Raw genomic sequence first — 14,350 nt, forward strand, 5'->3', positions numbered from 1 at the left:
GCAAGGTAAATATGATTTTTTGCCACAGATTATACCACTTATGCACACACCATAGTCATAGGTGAATTTCAGCACACACACATTTGAAGGCTTCGCTGAATGAACACACATTAAAATTGAAATATGCCATCTTGGTTTCTAACATTTATTCTTGCATCTAAAGCTATCATATTGATTTAAATTCTTTTTCTTGGCACAGAATGATTGTCATCTTTGAGTCAAAATTTTTTTTGCACGTAATGTTGGGGAATTTGTAGAAATTTCATTTTATCGCAAAAAAAAGTCATCACCTTTTATTATTATTATTATTATTATTTAAGATTTGAGCAAATATCGTTCTTGCAAATTCTTCAAATCCCTAGTTATTGTATGAAATTAAAGAATGCTAAATAATTAGGAGGTGAGAAATATGTTGTGGTTTGTGCAGAGTTCCTGATAAAACAGTTGGAAATAAGCTGTTGTCGCTTGAAGGCCAGTCCTTCTCATGTTCACACTGCCTTGAAGAACATTGGAGTGCCATGGTTGAAGCTCATGGAGATCTATGAAGCGTGAGTACCACTTGTGTGAACATATGAGTTTAGCTCTGGAATGTTTTTATCCCTTTATCATTTGGGTCTTGGTTTCCTCTAATTGTGTGTAGGAAGATCCTGAACCATCACTAATTAATGTTTACACAATCATCAAATTTCTCATAAATTACATTGTCACTGGTAAAAATTTTCAGTGTCACCTAATTTAAATTTTAGGTACTCTGTGGTTCTTATTGCATGGGTACAGTGTGTTATTGGTAGCATTGTGATGCAGTTTAACAGGGGTGGGTGGAATGTGTTGTCTGTGCGAATTCCTGACATGCCAAAGTCTGGTGCAGGCGGCTGCTGCTGCTGTTGTTGGGTCACTCTGCATTGGAATCCAAAACATCCTTGGATGTTGGTTTTTTGATAATTCCTAATATTTATGAATAAATACTTGAAAATGGAGCTTTAAGTAAGTGCTGCCTAACCCAAATTTCGTAACAATGATTCAGGCACACGTGGGCACAACGCCACCGATTCCACAGCAGAGCAACCCAACAACAGCAACAGCAGCCAGCACCAGACATTGGCATGTCAGGAATCCGCACAGACAACACATCCCACCCACCCCTGTTAAACTGCACCACAGTGCTACCAATAACACGAGGTACCCATGCAATAAGAACTACAGAGTACCTAAAATTTAAATTAGGTGACACTGGAAATTTTTACCAGTGAAAATATAATTTTAACTGCACAAAAATATTTCATCATAATAATTTGCATTCAATGTGTTGAAACATGAATTCCAAGAAATTTGCATGATTGTTCTGTTCTTATAAACAATGACCAACAATGCTAAGTTGAATAAACAGTCCTGTAAGGGTGCTTAGAGATATTATTATACTAATTTTATTTTATTTATTTTGGCAAGTGAAGCCAAGCCTTGAAATACTTCAATGTATGGAGTTTTATGTAAATAAATTGTATTATGCTTTCTTTAAAAATCAAGCATTTATTCTCACCTTGATGACTGGATAGAACCCACTGGAAATAATATGTTATTTCTAGCCATGCTGCTCTTTTAAATTATTTATTTGTTATCATACAAGGTTTGTTGTATAAACCATATTTGAGTGTCAAATCCAAGGGGACTGTCTTAATGACCTGATGCTCTTTCTTGCTTGATCACAACTCATTCTGGATAAAATGTCATTTTATGGGGAATATAAGGAGAAGCATATGTTTGTGAACAAAGAGCTTGATAAAATGTCATTTTATGGGGAATATAAGGAGAAGCACATGTTTGTGAACAAAGAGCTTGTGGATCTGCAGTTGTCACATTTTGCTGTCACCCTACAGTTGTAGTGTTTGGCACAATGTTATCTTGTGGAAGCTGTCACCTGCAACAAGTGTTCTCTGTTACTGCAGGTTGTTTGTGAAGAAAGAGCGCTTCTGGTTGGCAGAAGGGGACGAGTTCTACCTGGTGCGAGTGATTGCCAGCTTGTTGGACAGTTTTGTCAACTGTGCAAGCGCTATCAGTGCAATGGAGAGGTGAGTGTGGCTCACACTAGAGATTGGCGAGTACACAGTGTCCACTTATAGTATTCATGTTTTCATCTACACAGTGAGTTTATCGGGTAGAAATTTAACTGATTGATTTCACAAAGTACTATGAAGTTTCACATGTTTTTTATCAGGAAAATGTGTTATTACTTAGACAAATTATTTTTGTTGGCATCTAGTTTGTACATTGGAATATATTCAATTATTATTGTAAAAAAATGCACATAAACACAGATGGCAGTGCTACATAACTAAAGAAGTAACAGCCATGTATGTGAAACTACATGTTTGTATGTATGTTGGCAAGCTGTGCCTTGCCCATGGATAAATGATCATCTGTAGGGACCCCAGAAAATGGTACTAAATAAAACTGGCTCGTTTCTGTGTAAAAAAAATGACAAAAGTGGTGCAAAAAATTGGTGTAAAAATAAGCAAGCGGTGCAAAAAATCAGTGTAAAATTTTGGTGAGATACATTAAATTAAAATTGAAATTGGCAAATGAGATTGGTTTAGCTTCACATTTTTTTAAATTTTAATACTAAACATAAAATGCTCTCAGTTGGCAAACACTAAAAACTAAATCAATATTACGCAGTCCACAGAATATTATTTTTAAATACATTTACCCTGGAATGAAAGCACATGCCTACTTTGTAAATATTTGTCACATAGGCAAACAATGGCAAAGAAAACTAAGACTGCAGTTACAAATTTACAAATTAAGTGAAAATTACCGTATTTACCTGAATGCAAGACGACTACAGTGAAACCTCGTTAATATTATCCCGCTTATTACGAATGACTCGTTAATATTACCTATTACTATTTCCCCGTGAAATATGCCCATTAAACACAATGAAGATTTGTTTGGTTAATACGAAATTCTCGTTATTATGTATAGCGAACAATAACAATTCCCTTCCGTATAAACAAACAGTCATGTTTACCGTTTAATACGAACATAAGATTACCACAAAGATACGGCCCCGCCTGAGTGTCCGAAGTGTGTTTTTAACTCTTATGTTTTCAAAATCACTCGTTCGTGTGTTCGATATGTTCAGAAATCACTCGCGTTTGTACAATATTCGATATATCGAACTTCACGTGGGATTGTATTTACGTTCGATTTTGTACTTCCTTTGTATACATGAATCTGTGCCGGACCAATAAAATCAAAATATATATTACGCCTAACGTGTTTAATATTTGTGTACGTTGTAATGAAAGTTTAAGTGAATTATCTCGTGAGAATTTTATTAAACTTTAGAATTTGTACGTACACACATAAAAATGGAGGCAAAACGTAAACGCAAGGAAATTGCATTGAAGACGAAAATTAAGATAATAAATTCAGTTCGTCAGGGTGAAAAAACGAAAACAGAACTTTCTGAAGAGTTTGGTATATCAAAATCAACCTTAAGTACAATTCTAAAGCAAGCAGATAAAATAGAAGAAGCGGTCAGGAAAGGTAGTAATCAAACTAAGAAAAGGATGCGCGTCGGTAAACATTCCGAATTAGAGGCCAAACTGCTGGAGTGGTTTCATCAGATGCGCGCCGCCAAAGTTCCAATTTCCGGGCCTATTATCCAAGAAAAGGCTGATCAGCTGGCACTGCAACTCAGAATTGATGATTTCCATTGCAGCAACGGATGGCTTCAACGCTTCAAAGATAGGCATAATTTGGCCACAAAAACCATTTGTGGCGAATCTGCAGCTGTCGACCAAACAGCAACGAGTGACTGGCTTCAGTCAGTACAGACCATCGTAAGTAAATTTGCACCACAAGATGTGTTTAATATGGATGAAACAGGGCTTTTTTACAATCTGTTGCCCAATAAAACTCTAACCGTAAAAGGTGAAAACTGCCATGGCGGTAAACACAGTAAAGTTCGTCTTACAGTTTTACTATGTTGTAATCAAGATGGCAGTACTAAACTTCGACCCTTGGTTATTGGCAAGTCTGCCAAGCCAAGATGTTTCAAAGATGTTGCAGCAAAAAATCTGCCAGTAGATTACGAGGCAAACAGTAAGGCTTGGGTCACCACAAAAATTTTCCAGTTGTGGTTGTTAAAATTGGACAGGAAAATGGCGACTCTAAATCGCAAAATTTTGTTATTGTTGGACAACTGTGCTGCACATACTTCTCATGGTATGAAGTTGGAAAACATTACCTTACTCTTCTTGCTACCAAATACAACAAGTGTGACACAACCACTCGACCAAGGTATAATACAGTGCTTGAAAAGAAACTACAGACAGCGCTTGGTGAAATACCTTATCAGGCAGTGTGAAAAAGGAAAGACTGAGCTTCCTAGATGGTCAGTTTTGGATGCTATCCGCAGTATAGCCATGTCGTGGGACAGCATCAGCCAAAAGACAATTGTGCATTGCTTTGCAAAAAGTGGTTTTGGCCAGCAAACTGTTGAAGAACCTGACTGTGATCAACCTTTAGAGGATTGGCAAGAGTTAAAAGAACATGTGCAAGTTGATAATGACTTCAATGAGTTTGTTCATATTGATGATAGTGTGTACACCACTGCAGAAGATCTTGTTGGTTCACGAGGATTACAGGAAACACCAAGGGCTGACGCTGTACAGTCACTTTGTGAGGGTGGTACAAGTCAGGATAATGATGGTGATGACGACAATGGTGAGGTAGTGCATAAACTTCCAAGCAAAAGTGACACAATCAGTGCTTTGCGTACACTGGAAAATGTACTTGCTGCAAGTGATGTGCCAATTGACTTGATTGCAGGATTTGAGAAGATATGTTCTGCTGTAAATGATATTTACAGAGATAAGTGTGTCCAGAAAAAAATTAATGATTTTTTTAAACCTATGTAAATATATCTTGCATACTTTGCATAAGAATTGCTATACACTCAACAGCAATTAACTGTACGGTAAATGTTAATCATTATTGTCAAAACTTTGGAAGCAAATTAAATAAGAATACATACATACGTATATGTATACTAATTATCAGTCTGTTATAGTATATTTTATTAAAACTATTAAAATTGCTTCTAAGTGTATTTTGTTAGTGTGCATGTCAATATCTGGCTTCTATTACAATAATAATATTCCACATTTTTAGTGCTCTGACATGTAGGAATTCAATATTTCTTATCGAGTTCTTATTCTACCTATTGGCTCAAGAACCTCATTAATATGAACCTCGTTATTACAAACTGAAATATTTTACTCCCCTTCAGGTTTGTATTAATGAGGTTTCACTGTATTTTTCTCCCGGCAACGGTAAAAAATTTCACATTCGTCTTGCATTTGAAAATCTTTATTTTTGATGGTAGTTTGTCCCACATTTTTAGGCTAATACAATGTGAAATTACTTTTATGGGTACAGGCAATAAATAACTATTAACATTATAATCATTTAATGAAAAATACAGTACAATTTAAAGCTAATTTGTACGCAAAAAGATTATAAAAAACATCTACGGTACTAGTTGCCATGCTTTGTTTATTTGCGCTCACGCCATAGATAAAGTATGCACGAAAGAAGACGTGAAACCTAGACTTGGGAGTTGGTAAACCAGGTCATTTATCATGCTGAATTTTGTAGTACATGATATCTCCACTATTTTGCGAGCGCTGTAACAATTTTAGTAACCCAAAGTGTTGTATACATTTTAACAATGTTATTCTATGTAAACGAAATTGTTTATTTTCGTTAATAAACAAATGCAGTAAATTGCGGGAACCTAAATTGGATAGTGTTGAAAGGCGAGGAACATCAAGTTCTTTTATAAAGAAAGGCTCTCGAACATATCACGATGCAAATTTTAAGCTCATTGTGGTAAAATATGCAGAAGAAAACAACAACAGTGCTGCATCAAGACGTTTTGGCATATCCGAAGCAAACGTGCGACGGTGGTGGTAAAATGTTTATTTATAGCTTGTTATATACTATTTTCTGGTTTATAAAGGTTAAAAAGTTGACCTCGTCTTGCATTCGAGTCGTCTTGCAATCGGGTAAATACAGTACATAAAAATATAGTCAGTTCTTATAACAAGTTTGTACAAAAAGATATGTCTTTGGACACATGCTTTCAACAGACGAGCTTTCTGCCAAAATACTGAGTCAGGAGGATTTCTATGTTGCTGGGTTTTAGATGCACACTTGAGTCTGAGAATATGTGTCCATATGCAGAGAATGCCCGTTCACTATCTGCATTTGATGGCTGTATGGAAAGCACTGAGAGAGAACAGTTAACAAAGTTTTCGTGGCCATCTTGTAAAGCCAATAAAACAGCTCCAACATCTACAGGTTTCATGCCCCTCAAAAGTTCTGAAACATGAGTCTGAAAGGTCAAGTATCCTTCCAAGAATTCTTGCTTCGAAAGTGTTGAGAGGACAGGGATTTTCCTCACAGCAGGATACAAACTGTCATCAACAACATTACTGGTCACTAGGCTTCTGCGCATACTGTTTTTTTTTATTCGAATAAAATATTGAATCAAATATTTTTCTAATGGAATTCAAAAATTCAGTATAAAAATATTTTTGCAAATCTATGGAGTAAAAAAAAATTGATGGCAAACACAGTTAAAAGAAAGATACATTTGTACTGGAAAACTGGAAAAAATCTTATATTTATATGGAACCATAATAGTGTGGTGTAAAAAACAATAAAATTAAATACCTGGCAATGCATTTTCATTTGGTATAAAACTGGTTATTAATACAGGTGCTTACATAAAAACATGATAATTTACGTACCTAAGTATGTAATATGTTAAACAAATCCAAATGTAAATAAATTTTCTTTGATTAATATATGTTACACTTTTTAAATTAATTCTTTATGAGTCCCACTTGATGTGCAGTAAAAAAACAATGAAAATTACTTACCAAAACATGAACTACATTAAACACTTACTATCAGTAAAAATAATTTTGAAAATAATTACAAATTAGGATGGCAACAAAACTATTTGGTTGGTATACAATTATAAACTTTAAATATAACAATCCGGAACTTCTTGAAATAAGTCCCACAGAGAACTGAGAAGCTATCACTTATAATAATTATTTTAAATGATCGTGAAGGAAGGTAAGTTCATCTACATGGTGAGGTAAGAGTAGTTCTCTTCGACAGGTGACTATATTCCCAGCTGTTGAAAAAACCCTCTCACTTGCTAACTGTGTTGAAGGCAGAGCAAAGTAATTGGCAGCAATTTTAGCAATTGTAGGGTGAAGGTGGTGGTTTTTCTTCCACCATTCACGTGGATTGCAGTGTCGTGCTATACGTGGTGCTGTTAGGTATGCATTTATTGCTTCTGTTTTGTAGTCATTTTCATCTGCATGTGTATCAAGCTTCAGAGGAAGTTTGTTTAGAGCATCCCATAATAATTCATTCTGTTCTTCTGCTTCAAGATCATTAGTCTAAACTTTATCATTTAAAACTGAATCACCCTGGATTTCTTTCTTAAATAGGCTTATTCTGCTTCATTGTCAAATAGTGCAGCCTTCTATCTGGGATCAACAATGGTCGATAGACAATTTACATCATCCATCTTGAATAGTGGAAACCTACTACTCAGTGCCTTCAAAAGATTTCTCGCAAAAGGGACACCTGTACCATGTTCACTAATATTTCTCTTGACATAATTTTCTGTTGCTGGTTTAAGACAATGAATCACAGGTATTACCATTGACGCTGTTGGGTAATGGTTACCACTGGACTCCTTATTCACTTCTGTGAAAGGTCTTAAAACGTTTACCATGCCTTCAGCCAGTCTCCATTCAGTTGACGATAGAGAATCAATGTCTGTATCTGATGAGCTAAGATCTACAGCAATGGCTTCTCTCAAAACTAATAACCGTTCGAACATAGCATACTCGCTGCACCATCTGGTTTCAACATCCTGAATAAGTTTCAGTTTAGGAAGTTGCATGTTTTCCTGAACTTTGTGCAACCTAGCTCTGGCTGTTGAACTCCTGTTGTAATGACCCACTATTTTACGTGCTTTCGATACGAGATGTACTATATTGTTTGTTGAAGTCTTAGCATCAGAGATTGCAAGCTGTAACATGTGGGCAAAACAGAATATGTGATGATCATTTGTCCCATTAATAGCAGCTTTCATGTTGGTGGCATTGTCTGTAATGATGAATATTTTTATAGGACTTGGTTCAGTAGGTGCTGGTAAGTACCAGCTTCTACTCATGTCAGCTAACACTCGCCGGAGATTCTCTCCTGTGTGAGATTCATGCACAGCAACATTTCCCAGAGTAATTTCCTTGTTTTCAAAGTGATGTAGATAATGGCAGGTTAGGGACATGTAACCATCACCTGTTCTTGATGTCCAGTTATCAGTTGTGAGAGCAACACACACAGGGTTATGCTCTGATGCTACCCCTATCACGTCGTGTCTGAGTACCAACTGTAACTTTTGCCTTTCAGACTGATACAGTTCAGGAATAATACTCCGCGAGAATGTCGTACTTACTGGTATTTGATAACTTGGTTTCAAGTACGTAATTAACTAATTCAACAAAACCTTTTTCTTCAACGAATCTGTATGGCAGATGGCACATTGCAATCATTTTGGCAATTTTTGTATTTATGATTTTTGCTTCTTTACCTTGTAGTGGTAATTTCATTAAGGTTGATACAGTTTGTTGCTTGCCTGCATTTGATGTTGATGGGGTAGCTGCTAACGTTGTGTCTGACTGTTTCAAAAACTCCTGGTAGTGGGCGAAATGGTGATGGGAAAGATGGTTTTTCAGAGATGTGGTTACCCTTAAATCAAAGAAATCTTTTAGCAACATAAGTTTTAATTATATGGGTGAACCTAAAAAAAATCAAAATACACTCTTAGGCCTAATTATTTGTTATAATAAAACACATAGGTAAGACTTTATGGCATAAAAGCATTCTGTTGTAAATAACCTTCCCCATGGCACAGCTTGGAAAAGTACATAAAATTAGTTATATTTTATGCGGGCCAAATGAGTAAATATTTATTTAAATAGTACTTCAAAATTTTATTAAATATACAGAGCCTTAACGGAATTAACATAAATAAGTCGTAATTTGAGGTTAAGTTATCTAACCTGTAGGTGTTTTTAGTTTCTGTGGACAATACAAACATTTTGCATAACCATCGCCTTCTTCGTAATATTGCCACAACAAACTGCGCTTTCTCTTTAATGTTTTTGATTCCGTCATAATGATAAAACTTTAGGCCATTCAATTGATAACGATATGCAAATTATTTGGATATACGATGTAAACAATTCTGAAAACGTGTTCAATGAAGCAGGGCGCCGAGATATTAGCAGTCGATTCATGCCGAGGCTTGAGATGTTAGTCGATATATGGTTGAAATATTGATTGTTGAAATATAACTGCACATGAATGGAAACTTTTGACTTGTAATCATACAAACTGCCATCGTGGAGTTTGAGAACACACAAAGTTTAAGGTTAACTGTCCGTTTACCGTCAAGCGATCACAGTCCTTGAAGAGAGGCGTTGCTGTGTAATATTTATGTAATGAACCTTTAAAAAATTATATTCCTGCAATGTACGTCTAATATTGGATGATGTAATGATAAACGTGGTTAAGTCCACAAAGAAAATGAAACTGGAGTGGTAGGCACTATTTTCTTTGGCAAAGGAAAAATCATTAAGTAGCATGTTAAAAGTTTCAGTTGTGTAAAGACTTTTTACTCTAATGTAAAACTGCTTGTATTGAAAGATGGCTGACAGACATTACTTATCAAGACGCCCGGTATTATTGATTGCAATAATATGACCTTGACATAGATATAAGTCCAAGTTATAATAAATATATTATTGACTTTTTACTACACGCAAGGCCAGGATTTATGATGCCATGTTATGTACAGGTGAGGCAGCTATAGAAACTAAAATTCCATAGAACTTTGATAGGTTATTTTCGTATCTGAGAGTAAGGAATAATTGAAAAAAATATTTGATTCGAAATGTTGAATAAAATATACAATTACTTGATTCAAATTAGAAATTTTCGAGTACTCGCAGACCCCTACTGGTCACATGTCTTGGATGGAATAACATTCCCACATGCAAAACAAACTCTCTAGCTGTGTCTTGCTCCACCAAAGTCTGAAGTTTATTGTGGCAATTCAAACCTACACGAGTAAGAGTACTACGAAAAGAATGCTGCTTTAATGCTGTAGAAAGCTTGGCTAAATCTGAGTTTGTTCTGTCTCCTAGACATCCTTTACTTACAAGTAAATACTTCTCCATAATGTTGGTCAGTGTTGTGTGTACTTTGTGGACCAGTGCATAAGTAGAGCCTTCAAATTCTTGTATAGCTTCCACAGTGAAAGTACCGTGTTCAACAAGGAAAGAAGAGTAACACTGAATAACTGGAACATTGTCTGCAGACAGGTTTTTGAAGTAAGCGATGGCGCTACTTCCTTCTTCTTGTTGAAAGAATTCAATTAAATCCTCCACATACTCTGCAACATATTTTACAGACCCAAACCAAGAATTCCTCCTGGTCATGACTGGAATTGGGAACAAGACTGCCTTCTTTTCTTCTTCTGAATACTTTTCTTTTAAAAATGAGTGGTAACTATGTTTATGTTTGCATGCATTCAGAGAACAATTTTTTGTGTTCTGAATGCACTGATTGAGCTCACCTAACTCAGCACTCCATAAGCTGGCCACAAGATTCTGCACCCACAAACACATTCTGCTGGGAGCCAGATGACAAAACTTTAATCAAAATAATGAAGATGCACCTTCCAGCCCTGTCCGTAGTTTCGTCACACATCAACGCAATTTTTTTGTTCTGAACAAAACTTTTTATTTCATCTTTCTTCTCAGCATTCAGTTTGGGAAGATATGTTTCCCTCAATGTATTAGCAACTGGAAGATCGCCAGAGCCTGCAATCAATAGTAGCACAAGATAAGCAAGACTATGAATTTTAAGTCTAGAAATGTGATCAAAAAAATCTGCTAGATTAGTGCCTCCTATTTGAGGTTAGACCTAGATTCAACATCTTACACAATGAAAAACAAAATATTTCTCTCAGCAGAAAATATGTAAGTAAGTACAGTTGTTGATAATCCGACAGGTAAGGGACCAGGGGCGTGTCTGTTTACCGAAAATGTTGGATTATCAAAAATGTTTTTTTTTCTCAATGGTTTTTAACACAATGAAGTTAACAAAAAGTACCAAACAGTATAAGTACATGTAATTTATAAAGTGAAATGTACAGTACATATGTAAAAAAAAAAAAGTACATACATACTAGGGGTGCACGAGTAGTGCTTTTTTAAGTCGAGTCGAGTCGTGCCAAAGAATCAAGTATTTTCGAGTCGAGTAGCCAAAATTTTTATGTATGTAAGATGTACTTTATTTTTAACATGGTAAAATAAATCAAATATAAAATAGTTTAACAACACACATACAAATTTATGCATAAGTTATAGTTGAATTTCTGTTCATCTTGTACATTAGTTCTACAGATTCTTCACAAAATATATTTCTAATGTTTAAATTAAAAAATAGCATTTATTTAAAATATACATATAAATAAACTAAGCAAGTGGAAAAAACTCAACCTTAAGCTTGTAATGTTGCAGAACCCTGCCCTCCGAATTAAATAATTTTCTTTTAAACTTCTTTTCTGTATAGGTCAATGTTTTTAGAGTGGTGTGTATGTTATGAGACAATATAATCAGACGCTATGGCTATTAATATATGTTATTTTCGCTTGCTATGTGTTTTAAGAAGGTATTTTGTATTTTAACAGACGTTTTTAATCATTACTATTTCTATGAAATTATTCACAAATGAGCCGTTGTAGTAGATTTTTACCTGTTTAGGCCTACTTTTCAGGTTATTTTTAATGATTTTAATTTGGTAAAGAAATTTGTATTATAATTACTATTGATAATGTTCATTTAACGTGTGGAATGTTTCTAGAACAAGAGACAGTGGCTAGTGTAAGTGAGAAAGAACAGTGTTTCCCCGCCAACCGAGATAAAGACGGTAATTCCCCCCCTGCATGGGAACTGTGTGATAACTGCTCTCTCACGGTGTGGGAGAGAGAACGAGAATGGGAGTCCCCGATTTCGAGGTGAAATTGAAAAGAGACTGATCAGGGGAAGCCCAGAGTTCTTTGTGTAAAAGATTTTTTCATGTGTTGTAACTTGTTCTGTAATTGGCTGATATATGTAGCGTGAATGAAGAGTGCGTGTGATTGGTCGGTGAGGTCAGGTGACTTCTCCTCCCTGCGTGGAGAAGAGAGTGGCCAGATTTCACCAGTCGTCTGTCGAACGCTGGACGAGTAGGTCGCGTTCGATGGCTTCTCGCTAAATTATCATGTAATTTACGAAGAGATCATTTCACGTTGGTGGTCGGAGCCAGGCCTATATTTAAATCAACCTAATTGTCTTTGTTTTCGTTTGGATATAATTTAATTAGAAATTGCGGCCACCTTCGTAGGCATGTTGGCTCGGGGCGGAATTCGTTTTCGCTGGGTGCGGTTCTCTTCGAGGTCGTCCCATTTTCTTGTACTTGCTGTAAAAGATTACTGAAGGACTCAATCTACGCGATTATTTTCCGGTAATTTCTCGTCATGCGAGCTACCAGCAGTTTTCGACGGCAGATAGATGTGTGGAACGAGTGAATGAACTATTTTAAGTGTTTGGATTCGTCGGGGCATTCTGTTTAGAAAAATAAAAATAATAAAAAACATCAAAATTTGCAATCGGCGTTGAACTGTTTATTTTGTACATAACGAAACGTTATAAGCTATTGCAAGTATATATTACTGATGTACATAGTTTTACTTTAGACTAGAATGTTTGCATTTAAATGAATTATTACTAGCCACCTATTAACTTCATGTGTAAAGAATTAACATTTATAAGAATACATGTATGCTTATCTAAAAGTTCTCGTGCAAGAACACCAACTCCTCTATATGTTCCTCTGTTAAACGAGTTCTTGTAGCCGTAACTTTATTCCCTGCTTTAGAGAAAACAGGTTCACTTGCAGCACTAGTTTTGCTGGAATAGGTAAGTATTTCCGAACAACTTTTGTGAAAGCAGGAAATCGTGTAATATTTTCTTTCCACCACTTCCATGGGTCTATATTTCTTGAAATTGTTTTTTCTGCAAGATAATTATCCACTTGCAGTCTTGCCAAATTAACTTCCAGATAGAAATCTGGCACATTCATCTTTGTGTTTTGGACTGCATCATCAAATGCTTCCCATAAACTGCTTGATGTTACAGGAGATTTACTAGCACAATCTGGAAAGAAAGCAACACAATTTAAATTGTTTCCTAAATTTTTAAAAATTAATATACACTTCTTTAAAGTAAATTTACAAATAATATTTTACCTGCAGTGTGTGTTGACCTTAATGTGCTCCTCACACATTCTTCTACTTCATCCTGCAGTTTTTTGTGTGCTACTGTCTTCTCATGTTCTGGAAGAAATATGTTTTTGAAACGATGATCTAGAAGCATCGACATTAAGTGGGTTGGATTTTCTTGAGAATATTTTTCAGGAAATCGTGTTGTTCCAGCCAGTGCTTTCTGAATATTTCTTGCAAATGTAATACCTGTTGATCCTTTTTTCTCTCTAATAAACTTATTGTTCATCTGCTTTATTCCAAAAACTATTGGTAGAACCATAGAGAGAGTTGGTTTGGTATCCAAGCATACTTCTTTTGTTGCTTGATGAAGTGGCTGTAATTGAGCAACGTACGACTCTGCCAAGCACCATTCTCCTTCTGTAAGTGTAGAAACAGAGCAGTGATTTGCAGCTAGTTCTGCATTTATAGACTTTTTCATTGTTAGAAGTCTTTCTAGCATAAGAAATTCACTGTTCCATCTGGTTGAAACATCTTGGATAACTTCCAAGCATTTCTCACCATTGAGTTTCTGAAGGGCTTGAAGTCTCTCTTGCTTGGCAACTGTGCTTATAGTGCCCTACAATAGCACAAGATTTTGTAAAGAGCTTGCCTATGCCTTCTGTAAGTTTTTTTGCATCTGATATTACTAATTGCAAAGTGTGTGCAAAGCATGCTAGATGAGTCCAGTTCCCTTTCACAGCATTTGAGATATTCCCTGCATTGTCAGTAATAACAAATATTGGCACTGTTGTTTCCTTCAAATCATATTCATACATGATTGACTTAATTTTTTCTTTTATTCGTACACTATCATGACTTCCTGGGAAATAAGAATTTGCCAATAGAAATTTTTTCACAGTGAAGTTTTGATTTATATATTGC

At 35.6% G+C, this 14,350-nt stretch overlaps 1 protein-coding gene across 1 annotated transcript in view; it reads left to right on the forward strand.

Moving 5' to 3' along the window:
• The window catches only part of LOC134527454 (nuclear pore complex protein Nup155), a 293,963-nt gene that overhangs the window by 258,499 nt on the left and 21,114 nt on the right, over positions 1 to 14,350 (forward strand). Inside the window, exons 23-24 of the mRNA XM_063360147.1 lie at positions 428 to 548; positions 1,944 to 2,066. Of these exons, the coding sequence (XP_063216217.1) occupies positions 428 to 548; positions 1,944 to 2,066 (244 nt within the window). The remainder of the gene's footprint in view (positions 1 to 427; positions 549 to 1,943; positions 2,067 to 14,350) is intronic.

This window comes from Bacillus rossius, chromosome 1 (assembly GCF_032445375.1).
Source record: "Bacillus rossius redtenbacheri isolate Brsri chromosome 1, Brsri_v3, whole genome shotgun sequence".
Classification (NCBI taxonomy): domain Eukaryota; kingdom Metazoa; phylum Arthropoda; class Insecta; order Phasmatodea; family Bacillidae; genus Bacillus; species Bacillus rossius.